The 26,259-nt window shown below is 42.0% G+C and overlaps 1 protein-coding gene across 7 annotated transcripts in view; it reads right to left on the bottom strand.

Moving 5' to 3' along the window:
* LOC135492823 (ras and EF-hand domain-containing protein homolog) overlaps window positions 1-26,259 on the bottom strand; it is a 39,805-nt gene that overhangs the window by 6,657 nt on the left and 6,889 nt on the right. For 2 of the 7 annotated variants that reach the window (XM_064779477.1, XM_064779476.1), the window contains exons 3-13: window positions 20,589-20,735; window positions 19,168-19,354; window positions 18,694-18,887; window positions 18,019-18,087; window positions 16,729-16,819; window positions 3,566-3,636; window positions 3,146-3,273; window positions 2,189-2,218; window positions 1,358-1,473; window positions 847-1,044; window positions 9-232 (exon numbers count right to left, since the gene is read on the bottom strand). In XM_064779477.1, coding sequence (XP_064635547.1) covers window positions 9-232; window positions 847-1,044; window positions 1,358-1,473; window positions 2,189-2,218; window positions 3,146-3,273; window positions 3,566-3,636; window positions 16,729-16,819; window positions 18,019-18,087; window positions 18,694-18,887; window positions 19,168-19,354; window positions 20,589-20,735 — 1,455 coding nt within the window. Of the gene's footprint in view, window positions 1-8; window positions 233-846; window positions 1,045-1,357; window positions 1,474-2,188; window positions 2,219-3,145; window positions 3,274-3,565; window positions 3,637-16,728; window positions 16,820-18,018; window positions 18,088-18,693; window positions 18,888-19,167; window positions 19,355-20,588; window positions 20,736-22,340; window positions 22,568-23,136; window positions 25,162-26,259 lie in introns of those variants that run through there. The other 5 variants (XM_064779472.1, XM_064779471.1, XM_064779478.1 and 2 more) reach the window with 5 other exon arrangements.

Consider the following 26,259-nt stretch of genomic DNA (forward strand, 5'->3'; position numbering starts at 1 on the left):
TAACTTACCTTTCCTGGCCGGCAGTATCCCACAGCTGCAGCGCAATCACTCTGTTGTCAATTTCTATCGTCTTGGTCTGGAAATCCACGCCAAGGGTCGAGTTAAGGTTATTCACGAACTTCCCTTTGCATAGTCTCATTATGAAACTGGACTTTCCGACTGCTGCGTCCCCTGCTAGTACTACCTTGTACATTCGCTCGGGTTCCTGGTTTATAGGCTTGACTTGCACCTCCTAGATGTGAAAGGAACTTTTGATTATCTCATACTAAGGACTTTAAGTTCAAGCAAGCAATATCGATTGATGTTCGAAATACAACTCTGTGCCAGAAATGACAAACAAAAGTACACTTGTATATTGTGATAAACCAGACAGTAAACAGTAAAAGATGTACTGATTACTAAATATTTTGAAGGTTACATATTTTTGCATGTACTCCTCATTTACGCTCTTTCAAGGTCGTGCCCGGTGGTCTCATAAATGTTGAACTACTACTGCATTGGCAAGGGCAGGCAAGTTGTTAGTTGCAAAACACCGAGGCTAAACATCTATAGCGAGCAAAAGGTTAGTTAACTGTTAGTTAAGTAAGAAGTAGAGAACATCAAACATTTTAATACTAAGTTAAAAAACACGGTACTCTAAAGCATAAGGTATAAAAATTGAGTATCCTCATGTTGTGTATTTCTCTCTCACGTCCTCTCCAAAAATTGGTGTGGGATAATCTCTTGATAATCATGAGCCTTAAGCCAACGTTTTGATATGATGACCTCGTTCTGATTGCCCTTGCTCGCCGGGCATAGATGAACCCACGGCTCATGTCGGAGGAAACGCCATGGCATCATACAAACCTTTGGAATTGCTGGTAGCTGACGCCTGGCATTTCTGACCTTGACCGATTTCATACTACTTCCTCTGCTGCTAGCGACGGAATGAGGACGGCTGTGACTGGGTGACCTTGACCCCGACCTTGACCTCCTACTCCGATATAAGTCGAGTTCCACCTCAGTGTCCATCTCGTCATGGGAGTCTGGGGCCTGGCGATTAGACTGGTGGTAAATACGGTGTTTAGTAAGTAAGCCACCTTCACCATGAGCAAAGCAAGTGAACACCTCATCTATACATGTACCTATAGTACCCTAATCTATACACAGATGTTAAACTATAGAGTATATAAGGTTTGGGCAAGAAGAAATCGCAGATAAAAGACAAAGTAAATGTGATCAAGTTATGAAACTTAAGTAAAAGAAGGAAGATAACAACCTCATGGCAATCACAAAATGTGCTGATAATGACCCCTGAACTCTCTTCTGTTGATGCGTCAAGTCATTTGAAAAAAGACGGTAAAAGGCATCAATTCACCTCTGTCTCCGTTTCCGTCTCCATGTATCTGTAGGAATGGCGATCACCATCAAAACTTTGTGCTTCAAACTCGGAATCAAACTCATTCAGGTCCCGCAGGGTCGAATGGCCACTATCTGCAAATATATAACAGCGTCGTGTCAGGAGTTGTCATAAGACGGGCGCCTCTTTACCAGTAACCGAGTTGTTACGTAATCACTTGAAGACAATAAACAAACGTAGAGACACTGGTGTCAAGAAAGGAAAATTATCTTCGTCCTTCGTTTCGCACGCGACTTGTGAACCAAAGCCAGATTCCTACATGTATCTTAGCGGCTTTATCAGAATATCAACCACATGGCGCTAATCTCAATACCCAAGTTTCACCGTTTTAAGAACTTTTCTAAAACATTCCGATACAATTAAAGCTCTATCGGTGCAAGGATGTATCAGGAACATCGGACAACTTGGTGTCGCCCACCCACTGTCAATGCCAAACCAGTCTAGTTATAATCACTTAATAGACGCACTGGATGAATCATAACAAGCCTAATTCTATCTTCACAAGAAAAATCATCTAAGAGCATAACACTAGTACATGTAACAAGCGTCTATATTTAAATGAAAACACTCGCTGTCTATCAAATGAATGATCAAATAATGGCAATCCTTTTTTAAAAATCACGTACAGTAGTAGTTATGGCAACCAAAAGTCATGAAATGTCTTAGTCTTGATAATTCAGGGCCGATAGACCTTGTGAATTATAAGATGACAGAACAGCGAATAGAGTTAGTAGATATTTCTTACGCTTACAAAAGTCGATAAATGTTAGTACTCTACGACAGGCTTACCAAACACGGAGGAAACTGACATGAGTACACCTAGAGAAGAAACTCATATCGTTAGGGTGTGACACATACTGTCGAACCGTCTCTGGGCTGTCCAAAAACAGCCTGACGATGTGCACTTACATGTCATGTAAGTAACGTGCAACTTGTAAACGACAGAATACTTGTAACATATTTAAAAAACGTCTATGCTTGTATTTTGTCGCCGAAAGACACAACCATGGCCAATTTTGTTAAAGCATTTAAATAATGACCGAAGAATTTGAATAATTGATAGAGAAAAATGGATTGGTAGCTGTTAGAGTGCTGCAGGGATAATGTCCGATACTGCATATACATTTGTACATATAACCTACAGAGTACTTAGTATCTCGCTATACGGCGTGCATGGATCGGTATGGAGCACTTTGCATCCCATCTGAATCTTTGAATCTCGGCTGAGAGGTACCATCCCATAGTTTAAAAAAGAAGCCCAATAGGGCTTTTCAAAAGATCAAAAACCTTTATTTTTAAGAGTGTCCATAAACTGTTTTGGATCTGCTCTTCACCATGCGGCCGATTCTTATGTGAAACGGGTCCTTTGACGAACAGATCATTTTGGCTCAGGTGTTTCCATGTATAAGCGTTCCAGTATCTTTCATATGGGCTCATAAGTGTTTGCGCCAGTGAAATGCATGCACATTCACCACGGTCCTACACTTTATCCTGACATGTATTGATCCTGTTTTTGAGTGTTTCGTGGAACTCGGAGAGCTTGCATCGAACCCATACACTATTTCGATCAACAACTAGTGTATCCATGTATTGTATGCTAAGTTCTGTATCGGAAATTTCTACATGGAGCCATGGATTGCCTCGAGAATCATATCAACGAGCCAAAGTTGCCACACCACACTGTTATTGTTGGGGGAAGTGCACTGGTAGGGACTGAGGGCAATCGTCAAAAACCACAAAACTCACCAAAGTCCTCTGGTAGGCTGTCCTTGTCGATGCTTCTCTGTCGGTACGGTCGCCGCTGGATGGCCATGGCTGGGTCACAAATGGCCAAACTTTCCTCTTCAGGTAACGAGGAACACACACTCCTCGGTCTGGAATAATATCATTGATCCATTAAGGTTCGCTAAACCATTTTGCCTCACCAAGTTTAACCATCCCATGCCTTTTACATGTGGCAGTCCGAATGAGGGAAAGTTCGATGACGACCCGTAGAAATAATTAATGCTGTTCATTCAAGAGCTGCCGACGAAAATTCGTTTACACTGAGGGTTTTGCTGTATCGATGTACAAGGGCCCACCAAATAATTCAAAAGCGTAAGTGTGGTGAGAATGTTGTTATGTTGCTTTATAATGCCGACTACAGGCTTCTCATGTCTTGCCTACCTTCCATCCGCCCCGCTGGCTAAGTAGGCCCCAACGACAGAACCTCGGCCTTCATCGAAACGACTGGGCGGCTGTCAAAGAGAAAAAATGTTTAAAATGCTTAAAAAGTTTAAAAGAATTCAAAAATCTTTATTTCTAAGAGCGCTCTTGTTTTTTCGTGGCTTTTTTCTCGTTAAAATGATAAAACCCCTGAAGGTTTTTGAGATTCCGAAGAACCTTTCAGTTCGCCGAGGAACCTCAAAGCGTGCGTCAAAAAACCTTAATTCTGAGCGTGTATCATTTCTTTCATCCAGCTTCGGGTGATAAGTCTGTTCCCAAGGACACATTTTGCCCTTTCAATTAAGGGGATTTTCCTATTTCTTTGGGGAAATAATAACGATACTTCAAATGATATTCGTCCTTCTGATGCTAAAGCTGATATGAACAGGACATTAGTGGTTGCCATCGATGACTTATTTACAGATAATGAGTTTTGAAACTGGCCAAGTACTTGTTTCGAGCCAGTAATCAAGCACAACATATACACTTGCCATTCCTTTTCATTTCCTGAGCCATTGCTCCTTGCCGATTTAGTATGCCGTCTAGACCACCACCGTCCCAGGGGTGTTATAAGACCTAAACAGGCCGGAACGTATCCCCTTATTTATGAACTGGACGTGATGGGCAGTTCTGCGAGACATATATATTTCTGTTGCTCTTAACGCAGGCTAAAGAGTGTTTCGTCGATTGAGAAATTATTTGTTGGGAATATTATTTCCTATTCCTGTTGTGGCGTGAGAAATGTGATGAAAACGATCTACTTGGATCGTATTTGATTCAAAGAAGTTGTTCTGCTTTTCCTAGGCGTCTCGCCTTTTTTCCATCAGCGCTTCTAGTAGTGAAGCTACGTTATCGGTGAAATTAAATTGCGGCCTAAGAAGACATATCGTGGGTGGGGATTCGGAAGTCAGATTCAATCAGTCGCCGTTCATTTCATTTCATCATAATAGAGCTCAACCACAAGGTTAAGTTTATCTAAAAAATGTGAACAAGGCCTTCATCGACACTGGCGTTTCACGCGAGTATCATGCACACCCCCTTATTTTCTTATTTCTACAGCGAGTTGCCCTTCAGGTACATAGGCCTTGGGCGTGATAGGCAATGTCTATCCACAATAGCCTGAAATGCTATTGTGGATATTGCTTATTCTTTGAAAGAAAGACAAAGACAACACCCAGATAGAATGTAACAAAGTTTAAACTTTAATAGCAAAACTGCAAGAAGCCAAGCGACATATTAATAGACGGCAAGAAATTATACAAATTGTAATGAAAATGCAATTATCATAATTTTTCAATTGATAAAGAACTCAGAAATCGCGCATCAATAACGCACGCGACGCCAGTATCGTTTCATGAAGATAGCATTTCAGGCTCATGTGCCAATTCATAACGCAAACAATGAGGTTTCATTCTGGCGTATCAAGAATTCGAAAACACACCAATGAAATTGAAGAGTTTGATTACAAAATGCTACAAGAGGTATTTTGTCATAGCTCCATTGTTTCAATTCCGAAAACCTAACCCAAAAGTTCACAGTGGTTGTCGAAGATGCTTTCTAATGTTTACAATATTGTGTCACCAAATTCTTTGATATATTCATTCGGATACAGACAAGAAACATTTAGACACTTTTAAAGCGCTCTTGGCATGAAAACTTAAAGTGTTTGGATGTGGTGGCGCGGTTGTGCGAAAATATTCTAATGTTATTGGTGGGCAAATCCAGTTAATGTGGTCATAGTGACGCAAGTGGTGAAGTTAGCAGCTTACATCTGATCACACAGGCCTACCTTCCAACTTTTATCCGGTTCAGGATAGCTGAAGGAAGAGACGTCAAATGGGTTCCAGGGTGAATTCTCGGACGTTGTGACTGGAGTGTGACTCTGACCTTGACCTTGAATTTGGACAGATTTGCTTTGGGTTGTTTTTGTTAATCTACTAGATCTAGTTTGAGGCACTGAGGTGTAGGCTTTCGAAGTCTGTCCGACAGCTCTGTTTGTTGGATGCGCTCCTGATGTAGTTGCTCTTGTCGTCGAGGTATTGATGTTGACCAAGCTAGATTGTCCGGAATTTGAGTCAGATACCTCAGTTTTGTTTAAGTTATTAGTGCCGAGTTGTGATAGCGTAGTAGTATTGTCTCCATACTGCCTGCAAATGTAATCTGGATTTGACGGACAGACACTAACTCCCTGAGCTGCTGTCTGCTCTGATGTATATGACGTGCTACCAGTGTTGCCATACGTTGGCTCTTGTGGATAAACTCCGGCTTGCATAGCTGGAGTGTTGATACCGGCGACAACCTGTCCAAAGACCTGCTCGGACAGAGTTATCCCGGCAGCACTGGAATCTGTCCGCTTACTGCTTTCAATTTTTTTTTTAGTATTGGTACTTCTGTCATTCAGCTTGGGATCAAACGCTTCACTTCTCTCAAACGAAACTTTCTGGCTAGCGTCCATATCAAATGTATTCATGTGATAGATCTTTACCGGTGTACACGTCCTTTTTGTAGGGCTTGATGCTGTTCCTTTGTCTCCTGACTCCGAGTCCAAGCTCACTGCCTTTTCGGGCAAGGTCCTCGGCGAGGGAATCGCGTCAGGTTCACCGTAACCACTGTCAAAACTCAATGCTTTGGCTGCACTCAGTGCCTGCGCACGAACTGGTGTGGCCTTGGTGACGGTGAAAGTGTTGACTGATGTTACACTTGTGAGACGAATCGCATTTCTGACGTTTCTGTTGTCCATGATACCATTATTGGTATCGTCAAAAGGATCCGGAGTAGCATAGCTTGGATTCATCGAAGTTTCCTTGCTGGTATAGGCAAGCCCTGCATCATTGGAACTATTGGTTCCATAACTGGAATGCATGTAAGTCAGCTTGCAATCCGGTTTAACAGAGCAAATCCTTGTAGTGTCACCAGATTTTGCAGTGGTGTAACTGCTACTGGAACTGGTGTAAAGCGAGTTCTTGGCTACTGATCCATGGCTGGTTGGTTCAGATGTAGTATCATTAGTTTCTATCAGATAGTTAATCGATTTGGCAATCGATTCCGCATAGTTTCCCAGACTTTTATACAAAGGTGCTGGTTCGATGTGAGTCGTTTTAGAGATGTCCATGTCGTCAATACACCCAATACCATGGTACGAGTCCTTCCTTTGCTTAAGGGTAACAGAGCCTGACATAGTTTCTATCCTCTGTGTAACTTGACCTGTACCTTTACTGGGTGGAGATGAGTTTGCAGAAGCAGCCTCAGAAATTGTTCCCTGATGCTGATCAGAGGTAACTATCACTGTGTTTCCAGAATAAGCTGGTCCTGTCTGTGGAGTTTGGGATGAAGTCCTACCCCTTGGTCTGCATTTAGTTGTCCTCGACCATGAGTCGATAGCGAGTTCCTCTTGCTCTCCTGTCTTTTTTCCACAAGTTACAGCCGCCTTTTTTTGTGTGATACTGCCCGCTGAAGAAGCATGACATCTACTTTCACTTTTTTGCTGTGTCAGCGGGCAAGACACAATAGTTTCATCTCTCATCTCGTTATCAACAGTCTGAGTTTCAATTGACGTCATCTTAGTAGTTTCATGACTACTCGAGGTCCCAGTTGTATATGACGTCGTTGTGGTTGTACTTTGAGTGATAGTGACTTTACTCTTCTGCATACTCGAAATATTTCCATTATTTCGATCATCGTTTCCTGATATATTGTTCACATCAGAATCAGTAGTATTGAGCATCGTTCCAGGTGTGGCGTACTGAAAACCCGACTGGCCTCCAGGCGGTTGGGATGTCGTACCCCCTATCCCGGTTCGATGGATGGCATTCTCCATACATGTTGTCAATGAGGCTATGGTAGCATTACTGTTGTACCCCATCGGGCCCTCGCGATGCTGATGAGATGACGTAAGGCGACTATACCCCGTTTCACCTTTTGCCTCTGACGAGTGTGTTAGAGGGAGGCCAGGGCTAGCATACCCCTGGGGCCCAGACGTAGTTATGGAACTCCCTTTGGGGTCCCCATATGCTTGTGGCTGACGGGCATGAGCTGATGCAGCTACACCTTTGCCGTGATCAAACTGATGAGCCAGATAACCTGCAGATTGCATAGTATTTATATTTGATCGATTTTTCATTGTTGTGCTTCCAATGTTATGTGCTTCTTGGCCATAAATCATATTGACCTGCGATCTGATATCGGAAGTAGCTCTTGTTGGTCGTGGAGAGGCTGTCCCGGGTATATTAGGCAGAACTCTCCCAGATCCTGGCCTGGGCGACTGGCGCCCAGGAGATGATCCGCAAACAGCAGTATTGACTTTCAGTGAGTGAGAACCCGGCCGTATTCCACTGGTCGATATATGGCCCCCGAGTTGCGGAGGCATCTCATTGTGGACCGTCTGAAGGGGATATATAGGGTTTCCTTGAATCCCAGTTGTAGAACCTTTGGTATTGAATTTCATTGTGTTTTCGACGACGGTTAAAGGTCCACCTGTCTTCTGCGATAGCTTGCTGTTTTGGGAGTCGTAAACCCTTTGAATTATTTGTTCATTTCCTCCAACTACTCCTGGGCGAGATTGTGATTGAAACTGAGTTTGCACGAGTGTACTGGATGGGTACGACGTGGTCGCTTGGTTTGGTCTAGTCCCTTGAGTTCCTAAAGCCTGATTTTGCATACTCATAGTAGTATCTGAACCTCTCGGATACCCTTCCAGTGTTCCGCCTAATTTGGAACGTGTTGGGCCATGAATATGTTTGTTACTTCCAGCTTGCTGAGTGTTGTCGATTACAAACGGCGCAATCGTCATCTCCGTTAAGCCAGTTTGCTGCGAAGTCATTCCTCCAACATGAGACTGAATGCCAGCGTTTGACTGATTCCCAAATCCAAAGGTGAAACCTGGCGCTTCGTTTCCTAAGATATGAGTTTGCATCCTGTTATAATCAGATGATTGCGTAGTGAATGTTTCTGCACTGGGCCTAATTGATCTGTTGCCCGGCGTAGTAGTTCTTGTCCCCGTTCCATAGTGTTGGCCGCCTGATGACAGATGTTTTGCTGTTGTTTTTGAAGACCCTGTACATATAACTGGACGGGGAGAATCATCCAGTAAAGACGGAGGCATCCTTCCCTCTCTCAACACTGTTGACTCACTGCTAAGTTTTTTCATAGCACCCAACAGCTCTGGTGGAACTGAACCTGGTCTCTGGACGACTGGGTGGCTAGTCGGAGTCATTGGTTCTTCTACCATGGAATGTGGCCTCGATCTTCGTCCAGCTGATGCTGATTTTGCAGGCTCAATGCCTAAGTTTCGGTTTTCTTCTAGATAAGGCGTTGGCGTAGGTACACGATCGGGCTTCATCATTTGGTTATTCCCGAAACATCCATCCATCAAACTTTGGATCCTGCCAGGATCTAAAATCGAATGCCCTGGTCGTATCTGCTGGGACCCACTAGGAAGGGAAGGTAACTGTCTCCCAGAACTTTGAGGTCTGCTGCTCTGGCTAACTCCTACAACTCCATAAGTTTCATTGCCATAGCTCTCAGCAGATGCCTGCCTCCTATTTAGACTTGTCCTTTGCGAAGTACCATACTCTGAGCTCTCAGATGTGGTTCTGCTCCTTCTCAAATTCGACCTGCTTGGACGCTCCGTCGCTGTTGAATCAAAACGCTCTAAATTTGCCTGTAAACTTGTGTCTCCATAACTCGACTTCGGTTTTACTAGACCTAACACAGCAGCGTGCTCAATATTTGGTGTGATGCGACTTTCTTCTATTCCTGTAATCGGTGATGCAGTCAGTGATCTATGACCGGCCTTGCGATGACTGGACCTCTCCACTCTTCTAAATGCAGAACACTCTGCGGCTGATTCCGAATTTGACCTATAGTAAGGCGGCCTCTTATCGTACATGCTTTCTGGGCGGACTATATCAGCTTGGAAATGCGAGTGGGACATACCATAGTCACCGCCTTGATCCAGAGACAATGACTTAAAATGTGACTTCTCAGAGTAGGCGAGGGTCGTCCCGTATCCACTGGAGTTACGGTTGGTACCTTCATGCTGATCACGTGAGCTTCTTGTCCCATGTCTCTTATTTTGGCTGACGTAAGTGTCATCTCTGAAATTCGCAGCAGTGTCTTCATACTGATGTCTACCATGATTAATATTTGGAGACTCGCAACGATTGCTGAGCCTGCCTGAGCGACCAGCCTTAGCCAAAGTAAATAACTCGGTGTTACTTCCAAATCGAATAGCGTGTGGATTCGGTCTTTCCCTAGACTCATCAGTAACATTTTCCACCCTCGAGACGCTGCTGTCCCGAGTCCCCCTGTGACCTAAATCAGCTCGGTTTCCTCGCCCTCTTCCAGACTGATCAATTGGTTCTGGACTGTACCTCAACGATTCCTCTACTAATTCGTCATAACGCGACCTGGAACCATACCCTCTTGGTGGTTCGCTTAGGTCCCTACGACCCGTCCTCGGGTTATAAACTCCGGATTGGCCGATCATATCTCTACGACTTGTCCTCTGACTATGATAGTCCGGTTCAGTGACATCTCTTCGCTCTCCTCTAGGACTATAACCCCCGGACTGATCAGTAATCTCCCTTCGACCAGTCCGTGGGCTGTAACTGTCCGACGGTTCAATGTTAAATCTACGACCAACCGAAGGACTATAACCACCTTGTTCACTCAAATCCCTCTGACCAGACCTGTTACTATATCTATCCTCTGATGACCCCCTCTGCCCTGTCATCGGGCTGAAACGTCCATCTGCCCTTCCTCTCGGACTGTAGCTACCAACTACTTCGGATCCACTCTTATGATTTGGCTGAGGACTAAATCTTCCGCTTCTATCGACATCATATCTCTGATTGTAACTGGCGGACTGCTCAGACAAGCTCCTTTGCAGTGGTACAGCTCTTTGGTTTCTCCCCATAAAATCATCTGCTGCGCTCATTTGGCGTTGATTTTGATTATGACTCCCAGTATTACTATTTATTTTTAGTATACCCCCTCGTTCCTGATCTTGACCAAGTATGTATGTGTCATCTATCGTACGATTCTGGCTGACTTTACTACTAATCCCGTATTGGTCCATTCTCTGTTGATTATAGCCATAACTATCCGATGCATTTCTCTGGCCTGACATAGCTCCTTGGCCTGACTGATTTTCCATACTTCCTTGGCCTTGGCTCCCAAAGGTCCCAGACATATCTTTCATACTCCCCTGCCTTGGAACGGAACTACGACTACCAGGCTGTCCTGTTGCATTGCTCGGTCCTGACATAGAACCATATCCAGCTTGGCTAATTCCCATAGGACCACTCAGCGGAAGATCATTCCTCTGGCCTGGGATCGAGCTGTACTGACCAGTAATTGTACCAGAGCTACACTGTGCTGGCCTGCCAGGCACATTCCCAAGACCAGGATTTGAGTTATGGGCACCAGACTGCTCTTGATAATTACTGGGCTGATCTGTGACTCCTTTCTGATTCATCAACGTTCCAAATCCTCCAGAATAGTTCATTTCAGTTTTGTTACCTTGATTATAACTACCAGAATGACAAACTTCAGTCCGCTGGCCCTGCGCAGTGACAGAAGCATAGTTTTTAGACTGCTGCTGTTTTACACCCCTATATCCGGACATTGATCCACCAATTGAACTCTGACCCCTTAGCTGGTCAGGCATTTGCCCATAGCTTGGGTTTTGGCCAACCACGCCTACCTGACCCGAACTACTATATCCTGAAGTATCACTAAAGCCCCTTGTTAAAGGTGGTTGTCGATCTGCAACCCTACTCTGATCTGGTCCATAGCCTAAAGGCTGCCTCAACGTGTCGCTACTTGGTGGATTGATATTCCTCTGCCCAGTGGAGGGACTATACGTTCCAGACTGGTCAACACCGGCCCTTGGACCAGCCTCTGGCCTGTAGGCCCTATACCGATCTCCTACATTGCCTTGGCCTTGGGTTGGGGTATTTCGAGATTGGTCCGACAACTCTCTTTGTGCAGTTCTTGAGCTGTTTCCACCCTTTTCGCTTACTGCACCCCTTTGATCCCGAGAAAGACTGGACGTCTCCACTGCGCCTCTCTGCCCTTGCTCAGCCTGTCTCGGCTTTTGACTTTGAGTCCCAGACTGCTCCGTTCCCTGTGACCTGTATATTTTTTGCACCATCCCGCCCGGACCCCCTGGTCCTTCATTCGAATAAAACATAATTGGATCTGTGCTGTCCTTGAGCGAGAGACTGTGACTTGTTCTTAGATTGCCTCTTCTACTACTCCGGCTGTAGCCTGATTGGTCTGGCCTATAGTTGGTTCTATATTCAGATTGGATCCTCCTCCTCTCCTGACTATGACCTATTTCATCTCTCCTCCTATCGTCTCTATGATTCTGTTGGTCCTTCCTATAGTTAGTACTATCCTGACTGTAACTAGTTTGATCTCTAATACTATCCTGAATAGACTGATCTTGTCTTGACCTACGATGACTATTTTTAGACTGATCTGGCCAACTATTCTCACTAGTTCCTACGGTATTCTTTCTACTATCCTGATTATATCCCAAGGTACTATCCCTCCTTTTATCCTGACTAAATCGCGAGGTACCCCTCCTACTATCCTGAGTATATCGCAATGTATCCCCTCTCCTACCCTGAGTATAACCTGAGGTATACTTCCTACTATCTTGACTATATCCTGCTGTATCCCTCCTACTACCCTGGTTATATTCCGAGATATTCTTTCTGGTATCCTGACTATATCCTCCTGATGTATCCCTCCTACTATCCTGGTTATATCCTGAGGTATCCCGCTGACTACCGTGACTGTATCCAATATTGTCACTCCCACTGTCCTGACCTAAACTATCACTGTACTTTCCTGATCTATCCGATTCAGAATAAAATCCTTCGTCACCCTCAAGCCGTGTCCTGTGTCTCCGATTCCAATTGTCTTCTGTATTATTTGATGAACTTCTGTTACTTGTAATACAGTGGCATTCCGCCAAGGTTTCTCGAGTGTATTGCCTGTGTAATTTCTGATGACTGTTGCTTGTATCATGATCCTTACACCCTGAACATTGGACGTAACTACCAAACATAATGTGATGAAATCAAAAAGTAATTAATTTCTAAAGGCACAATTTGTAGCACCATATTGGAAATGTATCTAAGTTTTAAAAAAGGTCCAGAAAATGATTACTAAAGACTACTAAAAGTTAAATAATAGTATATCACATCCTTTGACTTGCATAGTAGTGTGAACCATTTCAGTCATTAAATCTGAACGTGCATAAAGAAAACTACTATCTTATATCACAACACCAAATTCATAGGATGTTATCAGCATCAAACTTTCTAATACGACATCAAAACTTGAATAATCCATTTAAATATACTCCATGCAGCCACGTAAAGTACATGAAAACCGCAGCCACAATATCATGAACATCACGCAATATCAAACACTTGAATTCCTGTTTGTAGTGAACTATTTGCCAGAAAACTGTACTGTAATCCAATTAATTATTTATGTTTATCGTTTTATGTTGCAATTCTCATCTGTCATACAAAGTGTATCCAACGCGAATGAATAAGCCATATCCGAATTTATTTCATAATCCAATTGACGTTTTGGCGTTTATGCTACCGACAGGCATACCACATATCACAATCCTTCAACGTTGTTTCGCGCTTGTCTTTAACGTTGTTCATGTAACTAAATTATTGTGCTCACACTGTTCGCTACTTGTAACGATCAAAGCGGAAATTAATGTTTTACAGAGTGACTTCCCATCTACAACATCGATCGATTGTTTTAGCTGGATGTCCCCCGGGAATGTCCTAAATATATGTCGTACACATTTGATATCCTGTAAACTAGATGGCTGTTTCAAAGATGTAGATGTCCTAACGTGATGACAAGACACGATTCTCTTAACATCTACAGCTGTCCTTATGTGATGGATTCTTTTTCCTAGTTCACAAAATATTTTCAGTTCCTAGCGAGCAATGCACCTATGTTTGAACATTCCATGAGACGTGAAAACAAAATACACCACAACATCAGATTTGTTAAGTACACTTCTAGCAAGATATACTACTACGTTAGAAAAGAAACTGCTGCACATTCATGCAAATGTTTTCTTTTTCTGAAGAAAATCCGAGGTACTCCATTGCTTCAAAGAAAAGCAAGTCAAACAGTTGTGCCAGCGTTGATCCATTACTATCCAATGAAAACAGGGAAAATCTTTGTGCTCTCTACAACGTCGGCATATAATTTGCAGTTAAATTTGGTGCTTTGTCTGGTAAACTCTATAAGATGCGTCCATAACAAATTCTTTCAGAAGTCATCCAGTCCTCGTTCGCACGGATCTGCCGAAAATTCATAGACTGTATAACATTGTGCGTTGAAAATGAAATTAATCCCAATGGTCGCATTCGCAGACAGAATAAATCCAGGTTTGTTGGTGTACGGTAATGTTAGCTGGTCGCTCCCCATGTAAGAGGCTATCCCTGAATTAAACTGCTATCGAAGATGATTACTTCCACAATAATGATTGGAATCTTTCCAAAGAGGTGATGTCATCTATGGGATAGTGTCCTTATTTGCATAGTTGTCAATACACATTTTTATAGTCTAAATCATTCGCTCCAGTCACTAAAACATCCAAATAAACATGTCGTTACACTACGTATGAAACTAAACGATATGCAACATGCACGGCCTAAAATCGGCAAATCCTCGATACAGAGTGCATCACAACATTCATGTATAGCTTCGCTGAGTGTTGGCAGTCATCCACGCAGTTAGCCACGACGGCTAAAGCAATTCCTACTTGTCTCTAAGTTAGAATAAATATCCGACAACAGCCAACGGAAACCTATACACACAGCAGTGGGATAACTAGCACCACAGGCGTTTAATTTATCAGACCATGCCAAATATCCATTTGGTTTAAACTGATGGTGTTGCTGTTTTTCGAAGAGCTCTCATGAAACCACTCCGTTTCACTTTCGTAAAGGTCACATTATTTCACCGTCGAAATGTTATCAGAGCACCAACAGGATGTCGCTATGCCAACTCGATGTCAAACAGTCTGAGCCTTCGTCGTTTCGTTAAAGATTTTGCGAGATCGTGCCCCAGTAAGCGAGCTAGTCCGTCCATAGAATGATCGTATATTTGGCACGACTGCAGCCTCACGACACCAGTAAGAATGATTGTGCTAAGTAGTCCTCCTTCGTGCTTATCTCCTAGTTGACAGATGACTGAGAAGCTGAGATGGCAGCTTCTTATGGCGCACAGACGCTTCAGTTTCTTTGTATGGATGTTGTGCCTGTCACTAGGCGGGCCATCAGTCATTCCAGTGCAAAAACGCCTAACCGAAAAAGTGCTGGTCTCTATAGCGGAATTGGCACTAAGCTACACTAACATGATGGGCCACGCCAGAATAATGCAAAGCTCCGCCAGTCAGCAGTTTTCCGCACACGGTACCGTATTCCCTTGTGGAGAAAAACATCGACTTTCCGCCCAGAGTGACTACATGATATTTCACGCATGCCAATTCCATGATAATAAACATGAAAACTTCATCAAAATGTTGCGCGGTGGATCAATTCCTGTACACGTTTGGAGGGAAATCAACATCACTTCCAGTACATGATATTTGCATGTCTCGACTAGCCTTATGCGTAAAGCAAGATAGCTCCGCGGGTCTCGGCGGTTTTCAATCGAAACGAAGCGCGGAGAAGACTCGTTGCTATTTGACTAGATATTGATGTACGACCGGCTATTCGTCAGACCAGAGCGAACATGATATACTTCGAGGGCATGCTGTTAGAATGTCCGTTTCTGTATTTTCTGGCGGTTTTGATTGACTCTTTCTCAGCCCCTTTTTGGAAAAAAATAGATGACGAATGCCAAACAATCAAGAATAGATCGGGACCAGGCAACCTCATCTAATACTTGGTGTGATATCATCACGCCATAGTAATTGTTAATTTTCTGAACGTTTCTTTAACGCAATGCTATTTGATCATAGGCACTAGAATTTGCTCCAAGCAGTGAGTAAAAATAACTTTGCCAAAGACAAAAACAGACATCAATCAGCATTCAAAGGCATCCTCTATCTACTGGCAGTGCGTGATGGTAGTCCAGGTTGTAATTCACAACATGGCTTCAATCATCCGACCAGTACGCCAACGAGTTCGATATAATTACTTGCCGGTCTTTGAAAAACGATTACACGAGCTCAGAGGATGCCGCGCTGAATGCCAAAGGTCCGGGACATCTAACAAGCCACCAACATGTTTCCTCGCACTATGTTTAGGGCATACTTAAATATTTCCCGATGGATGGTCGCGTAGTCAATGGAAGCTCCTGATCAGATTAAAAAACAGCTCTTTTATCTTTGCCCTTTTGTGGATGCTCTTAGTTATTAAACAACCAATTCCCTTGACGAACAAGAAATTGATTCTGTAGCCGATACGGCCAAAGAGCGAACGTTTGCTGATGTAATATCAAACAAGAGTGACACGGCGGGCGGCATTGCTTCAGCTGCGGAATTCACGCTATTCAGCTTGCAAGTTCCCTCGGCCCATCTATCGATTTTATAAAACATTGCTGTGCAAGCCGTATATATAAATACTAGTGTACGATTTTGTAAGTTTTTCTGCCTGTTTGGGCAAGTCCATGCAAAGATGTGCCTTTACACAAGAATTTTCCTCCTCTGACAAGGGGGATTTCTTTTTTGCATCGCTTTCTCCAACGCCTTATTGCGCGTCACTGAACAAATCCCAGGATGCGTGTAACGATGAAAATTGTCTGCATTTATCTTAATGGATGCCACGCAGGGACTTATTGGATCACTCTATCAAGGTGCCAACATTCTATCCCATATCCAAGAAGAGGCAATTTTTGCTTGTAGTCATTTTTGCTTGTAGTTTTTAATCTAAAAACCTGTCATCGCAAAATACATTATGCATGCTCTGAATTGATAAAGTATATCAAGTGTGAGTAACATAATATATGACATTGTAACTTGTCATGTTTTATTCAAAGCCGTCTAGAAACGGAGGGGACGACGGGATCTGGGAGGTGAAGGTCAAAGACTGCCACCAGGTGGTAGCATTCGAAAGCTGTCTTACCTCTGACTTGTTTCGCTTGTGATTTGATCTCGTCGCATCGAGAGCCGCCCGTAAGTCATCATTTGTGTCGTGGAGCCTTTTGTTCGCATCGCTGAAGAGGCAAGACGAGAACATTATAACGCCACGTAGAAAGAAAAACAAGCAACATTTCGACTTGTTATGCCAGGCTTTTTCCACATTGGTTTCTATGGAATACATACATGTATAATTTTGACGAGCACAAATGTATTTGAAAATAGGTACTGTACATGTATATATGTAATCGTCTAAAAAACGTATACATGTACGCATAAAGATAATTTGTTTCAACACCAACAAATCCATTTATTCGTCTAAAACAGTCACCCCGCCGAATTTCTTTCAATACCAATCTGCCAAAAAATACAGTATAGATATGAATGGTGTTGGGAATTGCATTCAAAAGAAGCACCCGTGGTTCAAGCAGTGGGTTACACAGTGAAAAAAAGCAAAACCCAATACCATTCCTTTCATTACAAAACACCTTGGTAATTCACATAGAAAGATCCAAACGCAAAGATGATAAAACTGAAAAGAAATATGGGAAAAGGAGCGTTGAAACGTTCGTCTCCCTTTCAAGAAAAGATAGTGTTAACTATCCAGGATTCAACATCGTGTCAAATTTTAGACAGGCATTCACCCATTCATGCATTTCATTGTTTGGATTTTACCTGTTGTAAGCAAAGTAGCTTTGATTGTATGTCCTGAAGCAGACCAAATCAAAATCATTTCGAGGTAATAACAAAAGCAGCTTTGCCGCTGCGTTTAAATTTCACGTATCTGACTATCTGTCCTTCTTCCTGGGTAAACTGCATCCAATACATGACGCAGGTGGTCTTAACAAGTAAACACGTCTCAATGCGGTTGCCAGATAACATCACGCTACTTTTCAAAGAGAATCTCTTATGAGCTGTTTCCTTTGTAGTAACGGAAAAACTACAGATGAGAAAACTATGAGGCTTGGGCTCTACAAATTATGGCTACCACACGTCTAAGGTATTAATGTGTTGGCAACTCCATGTATCAATGTTGGTGGAATGTTAGAACATGTTTAAAGACACCTCTATTGCAGGTAAGTCGAGTCGTGGCCAAAATTGGTTGCAACGTTGAAATTGACTCACATCGTAAAGACAAAACACAAATAATAACTGGATGTTTATGTACTGCCATGGATCCAAAACTACATGTGAGGTTCGTGATATTGCCCAAAGGAAGAATGTCATCAAGGGTTAGCGAGGACGATGCGGTGGAATTAAAAAAATCACAACTTACTGTAATAAATGCAGCTGTCTTGTGAGATTGTCTTGCTCCTTCATGTATTCTAATAACGTGTCCTTCTCGCTGAAAGTTCGAGGGGAAGCTATGGTCAGGATAGGCGTATACAGAAAGCCAAGCGGAGAGGGAGTTGGAATCCTAGTCGCAATGTACAAATACTGATCAGCTTTGGAACTTTTAGAAACCGATGATGACACATCATCATTTTGATTGGAAAATTCGCCGTCGTGTATCGTCGAGTTGCTCATTTTTAATTCGGTTCCTTTTGGTATATCATGAACATGGCTTTTGCAAATCTCCGGGTTCACAAACTATATGCTAGTATATTTACAGTCACAGTTAGCACGAGTGTACATGCAGTATGTTACAACATGATTTCATGATCATATCATATTTTGGGGACATATCCCCAACTTCAACCATCGATTGCACATTTAAATGGCCAATTAGGGCACTTGAACTTATTTTCCACAGGACTGAACACGATTACTTTTACCAATTTCTAGTGAACTCCTGAAAAGTTCAAGACGGAGATAGCTGAGTTTAGAAAGGTGGAACAATGTACACTCAATTTAATGGCAAATGCCGTTGCAATGTAAACATGTAGCTCAAACGCACTTTCAATAAGCCAGGAAGAATATCAATGAGAGGCTGATAAATTACAAGGCTTACTTTTTAAGGTCTCTACATTTGTCTTCATATTGCTGTCGTAATGTCGCCAACTCGCTCCTTAGTATGGCTTGGTTGGTTTGAGCATCTGTGATGTCGCTTTTCAACACTCTGTTCTCGGTCGACGTGTCCTCTAATCGCCGCCTCATGTCCAGTACGGTCTCGTCCGATACCTTCTCGCTGAACTGCATTTCAAGCTGAAAAAAAAGTTGAAAAAATAATTCACAACTAATACAACTGTTTAAACTGTTCAATTAAAGAACAGCGTTGCCAGCAACAAATTTTATCATTTAATTTGACTTAAAGTTGACAGTCTATATCAGGCTGACCTTTTACAATCAAAGCCGATAGGAGGAAGAAACATAACATATTAACTTAATTCCATAAACTTTTCAAATACGGCTAGTACACCGTTGATGCACCTTAGCTATAGTGTTACCGCTCGTCTGATGGCGATGCTTGGAGATGTACTCTTACCTGCTGTAACCTCTTCAGATTCGTCTGTAACTCTTGCATCTCCATCTCTAGCGCCTGTTTCAGCTCCAACTTCTCCTGCTCCGCTCTCTCCCTCTCTTCCTTCCGGACCCTGTTCTCTGTCTTCTGCATCTGATGCTCAATGTCTTCTTCAAGCTGCCGTAGATGCCGTTCATGCGTCTCTTTTTCTCTACAAGAAGGTCAATAGCAGCCTGAGTTAGACGGGGTGAAATCCTCTCATAAATCAGAATGAGCGGCATTGTGGTGTGTTTTGTCTGTTCCTATAGTCTATCACACAAACATGCAAGTTCAGGGTCGCAATGAAACGTCAAAGGTACAGGAAAGTGAGCATAGCGACTTTGCGTCCGGTGGGTAAAGGGTAATTGAGTACCGTAATTATTTCAGAGATTATCATGTTCAAACGACAAATTCACTCACTACGGGGATTCATAGTGTGCACAGCTGCAGCCCCCAGGAAACTTTATTGCCCCATTAAGATGTTAACGGTGTGTAGCTTTATTCTTATTCTAATCGATGATGGACATAAATTTCGACTGCACGGTACATAGTGCTGGTCACGCTCTTGTTGTCGCGGTTTCATTTCATTTGTCTAGATCATAAGCAATTGACGTCCATATGTATGCGTGCGCAATGCGTTCGCTCCTGACGGTAATATCGCTATTTTGATTCATGTCACAAAGTATGTTCATTTCCGTGCAGACATACGTTTGTAATGTTCACGTTCGATATAACTGGCGCCTGACTGCTTTGTGAAGATATGGCAAGGCGTCAGTTCAAGAACAAAGTTCTCCTCAGTGGCCCAGCTGTTGTGTTTCCACGTAAAATGGTGCCTACATACGTGGCCTACCCATTACATACTTTTGGGTGTGTTCTGAGCAGAAATAGGTCTAAACACTCCAGCAAAGCCGACCGGGTGACCAAGTGGCTTTCTGGCTTTGAGAGCCTTTACATAAATTTGATCTGGTGCAAATGTAGTGAATTTGATCCATGTATGGCAATGATTTAAAGAAAGAAATTCTAGTACACAGTGTATGCATCAAACTGAATTCAGTTACAGATTCAGTTACAATATTCAATGGACTACTGCGAAAACATCGAACAATCAGACATGTGGATCAATATAAGTTTTAGAGTTCACACAGTCCGCCAGTTTTGACTTTTTCGAAGGACTGGAAGCACGGGGGTTTAGAGTTAGTAATGTGGTCCTCTTACAACTCAACCTGCTTGGGGTGGTTGGCGAATTATTACGTGACTAATAAATTTCTCCAACGATTAACCTAAGTCTGTGTCTCTCTCTAATAGCAGTAGTCGTTTTCTTCAAAACAAACTTCATATTGTTAAAATCTGATAATCAAAATATCAAAATAAATGTCACCAAAAAAGAAATATTATCTGATACCAACCTTTTATATGAGCTTTCGAGGCGTTCATTTTCCAGCTGATGGAACCGTATGTCCCGTATCACGTCTAAGATGATCTTTTCAAACACTGGGAGTAGTTGTGGGTAATCTGTGTGGATGGTCTGGTACAGTTCCACCACTTGTTCTTGGCTGCAAACAACGAATCAAATGTAAACCAAAGACACAGATAATCTAAGGCACTTTAGGTACAGGAATGACTGGGCGGATCATCCCAGGACAATTCATATGTTATCAACGTGTGTCTTCCTTACACCATTGGCAGTTTTGCTTAAAGGAATCAGAGTAAGACCTCCACCTCACGAAGAATTTAAGTTGCATTTTTGAACATACTAGTATTGCAACGTAAAGACATGGAAACCTTACCCTCATATTCAAATAGCCAAATAATTCATTTTGTTAATGTTACATGTATTTTTTCTTTACAAAACGCTGTTGTTGACACATTAGATGACAATAGAACTACCCTGTCGTAATCGACATCATTGTTAGTAGCCATTGATGAGTATATCTGATTTGAACGGTGGCTGGGGAAGACATGGTGACCTTTTTTCTTCAATGACGACATTTATTTTTATCTCAGGCGCCAGACTTACAAAATGAGACGATTTTGTCGGCAAAGCGCACTGTTTTTAAGCTTGTTGTAATATTTCATATTTTTAAAAATATTTTCATGAGAAAATGCAATCATTAGAAGCAGCTGCCACATTTATCTGACAGTGGTATGAAGTATACGGTTTACATACTGTATGGTCTGTACACTGTATCACGCCATATGGTTACGCCCATAAAATAAGCCTATAGGCTACGTATTATGCGTGGACCTAATTATGTTGTGTACAAAAGGCCTATGCATCCTACTGTAAAGGAACTGGTCGATGGTTTCTTTCATCACTATTTGTTTTTGTCGCAGTAAACAAGTTTCCATTGAAAGGGAGCATCTAGGGTGAAATCAATTTTGGACAGGCTTTTTTGTCTAGGCCTATACCTCCGCAGCTGTCGTGATGTCATCGTGTTTGGACAAAGGAGCATACTGAAAAAATATTCTAAGAATCCGAATGAATATAATGAATCTGATTATAAAACTTAAATCTCACACAAAACCTTTAGCAAAATGCAAAAGTCGTATGGGTAGTGTAAGTGATATTTATAGTTTTCTTTTTTGTACAAGGGCTGTCTAAATGACGTCCTTTGATTTGTAACTAATAAAGTCAAGTTGATATAGAACTTTTTATTGGCAGAAAAAATATTTTGTTTCGGTGAACTCACAACCTATTGTTCAGACACTTCATATCATTGGCTGTAGCCCTGTGCATTCTACAGACTCGGCCTGTATTTATACCACAGTGCAGATCATTCTGAATACATGTACAATATGTACCTGCAGTGTACAAGGATTGACGACATGCGACAGCAGGCGCTTACACGTAGATTATATTTGATTAGTACATGCAGATTAGGATCAAAATGGTCGGCCATGGCAAGGTGACATCCTGAACAAGCATCTGTTTCATAGACGTCGAAAAGGATATTGTAAATAATATCCTGGAATGCTTACTGATGTTATTTTTTTAAAGGATCTTAGAAAGCAACATTTTCTCATGGTTCTCCATCCTCGAAAATCCTCGAGATCCAACTGTCACTGCTTCTCCTATCTGGTATTCCTAGAGGACCATTAACAAGAGACCAACATTATAAAACTCTATTAGGAATAGTCCGTTACCCTCTATTACTCACCAAAATCCCGTTTTATATGCATCGCGATGACTGACTGGATCTTTCACCAAATCATTATACAAACGTCCGAAAGTCGTATCCTCAGATATCTTTGAATCCATTCCTGATACGTAATATCTACTAGGATTCATTCGAAAAACAGTAGGAGAACTCAAAATACATTTTCATCAATCCACTCCAGCTTATTTTCAGCTTTTTGGGCCGTTAATATTTTGCTAAACGGCCAAGTTCTGAGTCAAGTATGTTTATGAAAACAGTTTTAGGTTTTCCATATTTAAGTCTAATTACCATTTAATTTCGAGCAGCTGATAGACATATGGCTAGATACAATTTCTAGTAAATGTACCTTAATTCGTATGTATCTACGCATGTGTACACGTCTGTATCAGACGAGGAACCGTAACGAAACAATTTCTACATACTGGTCTTAACTAATTGATTCATCTAAATCAAATGAATCTTTAAAGTTTACAGCAATCTCAAGTAATATCCTGGACATCAAGGTAGACTAAACGCTTCCCTGAAAGTGGCCTGAAAAGCCTTTTTGGTGGCCGTCATACCTGCTCTTCATTTTCATTATCGTCGTTTAAGTGTAATTTGACCCAAAGAGAAAAACATTTAACTATACTATCTAATATCTTCACCAAGTCAAATATTAGCACGTATATTTTGACAATTTGATTGAAAGTCTCCCAAAACTTTGACACTGAAAAAGAATTTGATTTCTCACTATACGACTCTATTTTGTATGATCAACCATTGGGTGTATCTCATTCATTCCTAACCTAGAACTAACCTGCTGGATGAGAGCAGCACAATATTACAAGACAGGTCATCGCAGAAGCCACACCGATCTTTCCCTGGCAGCTCCGTGCACACACTGTGTCGCCGGCGCGGTGGGATGTAACGGAAGTCACTCTGGAACTTATCAAAGGATGGCGACTTCATTGCGGGGGAAAGCGGTGGGTTGTTGACCGAGAACGGCCGAAGTATTGGTGGGGGAGGTTTCGGGCCCTTGGACTTGGTTTTATCCGGTGGCTCTTCATCAGTGTTTTCATCTTCATCGTCCAAGGCCTCTAACTGTAACCCTTCCATGAATTCTTCCAAGCTCAACTTCTCATCGTTGTCCTTATCTAACTGCCAGAGCAAGTCATCAATATCTTGTTCAACCCAGCAGTGATTTGCACCAAATTCTATCAAGTCTGATTTTTCAATGAACCCACTCTTGTTAATGTCGCAAGCTTTGAATAAAAGCCTTTGTTTATCATCGTCGTCAGCCGCCATCTTGCGGAGAAAGACCCGGATGTCTTCCCGGCTGCTGTTGCCCCGTTTTACCTTCCTGGGGAGAGATCCCGTGCTCTTCCTCCGCGATGAATTGTGGCGGCATTTTAACTTTCGCAATGACATGACTCAATCAGTCTAATATCCAAATCCAGACATTTTCACATCTGTATTCCCTTGGATAAACTTGAATTTGCGGTAGAAATCGACTTCAGGAAACCCATTTAATAACTTATCGGCCATAAAAGCCAAAATCCAAATCCCGAACGGTTTCTCTGTAGTAAAAATACGTAGTAATAAAATTCCATTTGTATTTGAAACTTCTCGTCGAGTAAGAAAGTCTAAGTCCACGACACACATGCTACTGTATTTACTTTCCTCAAAGATTAATCCGTCATTTGAATTTTGCACAACTTCTAACGGATTATTATTTTTATAATAAATTTGGTCAGTTTGATCATTGCAAATTTGTATTCGTGTATTTGAGTTGCGTATTTAATAGCTCTCACATACCGTTCAAATGCTTCTTTACCTTAAAATGAAAAGAAAAATAATCCTTCTTGCATACGCAGGTTTATACATGTGTCATGCTTGTGAAATAATGCAAATCAGCCGGTCCGTCAGAATTTCTATTGTTATTCAGCTACAGGCCCTTTCCTAATAAACCTTTTTAACAAATGGCACTAAAAATCCTGTTAAATTAGTTGCCTGATTTATTCCATCCAATAATGATATCTGTACAACTTTATCTTTGCAGATTTGTTGATAAACCAATAATCCTGCAATTAATCATACGTCATGAAGTCACCTATCATCGTGGTCTCACGAGGTTTTATGTGCAGCTGATACTTTCCCTGCATTTGACAGTAATCAATTCTGAGCAGTTTCTCTTATAACTCTTCGAAGCGGTAATAAAGTGCTCGTGAAAATGGGAAAGTTCAACCTTGACTCTGTGTTAAGAAGCTGTGTTTGTAGTGCTGCTGGTTTTTTCTCTCACTCGTTCGTCATCAATGGTGACCACTCAGCTGTGAATATGTCATCTGTCACATGCATTCAATTCCGTTAACCTTGCTCTGTAATCCTCATGTAGATCGTTCGCCGAGTCACTTGTGCTTTTGGATATCCTAAACGTATTCCATCTGTTGTTCTTGGCACTCTACAGTTCCGGTTGATAGTATACTGGCACAGGGCTGCTTTTACGTGAATTTTTCTTTTCAACGTTTGTAGTTAGAAAACTCCATCAACCTTCTCCAGATTTCCGTCGATTTACCTTTGCATCACCTACAGATCGACCTTCTAACTTCTGAAACTTCGTCAGTATTCATGAACGTTCACGACTTCGTATTAGGTAATCCCGTTTGCAATTAAATTCTTCCGCATGATCCGGTTCGATGACCATCATTTGATATCCAACAACGAATTTCACAAAACGAGGACGGGTGGTCAGACAAAGATATTGCGAGGTAATTTGGGGAAGAATAAGTTCGCTTTCGTACCACAAATTGTTCAACCACCTCGCCTATCTATGTCACCGCATAATCCTCTAGGCCTACACATCGGAGTCAGCTCAGCTCTCTCTCAACACAGCAAACCACCTATATGTGAGTAATGGCAAATCGATAACCTATCGAACGCAATTGCAGATGTCAGCCGGAGAGAACAAGGGCCTTCACAAAGTATAGATATTTACTAGTATATGTATGCAGTATAGGCACTCCCAATGGTGAATCCTTTTCTGCCTAATTGATAGCACTCTTGGTCACATCGTGCTCTTCAACAAGTGATGCGGATTGCATTTTTTGTCAAATGGTGCTCTCGCGGGCCCCCTTGACTCCACTCACTTCCAGTAAAACGTTGATGCCTTACATGAACATCTGTTACCTTTATCATTATATCTACCTTCTACGTAGAATCATTGCAGTAAAGCAATGTGGATATTGATACATTTCTAGGAGAGTGTTCTGTCATCCTCTGGCTTCAACAAGAATATATAATTATTACGTAGTTTAAACTTCATCTTCTTCTTTTAGTCATTTTGAAGTTATCGTTGGCTTTTTTATGATGAATACAGACAAATATATTCACACAAAAATTACAAGAAAAAAAAATCACCGAACGAAAATTTTTGAAAAAGTGACAGCAGTGTAATTCGAACCATAGGCCACGGGATCGTCATATCTTACAAGTGACCCTTGCGTATGGTCCTGAAATGTTTTGTTCCCCAAGACGCCGCCTAACGTTTCTATCAGGTACCAACTGCAAGAAATCGAACAAACAACCCAATTCTTTGACAGCTGTGCACACTGTGAGTCATATAATCATTGCAATATGTTTCCCGTATAGGCCTACGGACTGGTCCACAACATCCATGATGCAGTGACATTTCGTGTAGGCCTACGCAAATCAAATCAATAAGACCTATGGCAACATCATTGATTTTTGTAGACCTTAACAGGCCTAATGGTAAACGTGCTTATTGTTCACAAGCCAAGATGAATTTCAAAGGCATATGACTGTTCATATTACCTCTTCTGTACCTGCTTTTTTCTTACCCTATTATTTCGAGTAACGCGACTAGAATGTATACTTCGAGTACTCATTCGTTACTGCATCTTTCAATGGCGTTCTAGTCTAGGGC

The sequence above is a fragment of the Lineus longissimus genome, chromosome 8, assembly GCF_910592395.1.
Source record: "Lineus longissimus chromosome 8, tnLinLong1.2, whole genome shotgun sequence".
NCBI classification, from domain to species: Eukaryota; Metazoa; Nemertea; class Pilidiophora; order Heteronemertea; family Lineidae; genus Lineus; species Lineus longissimus.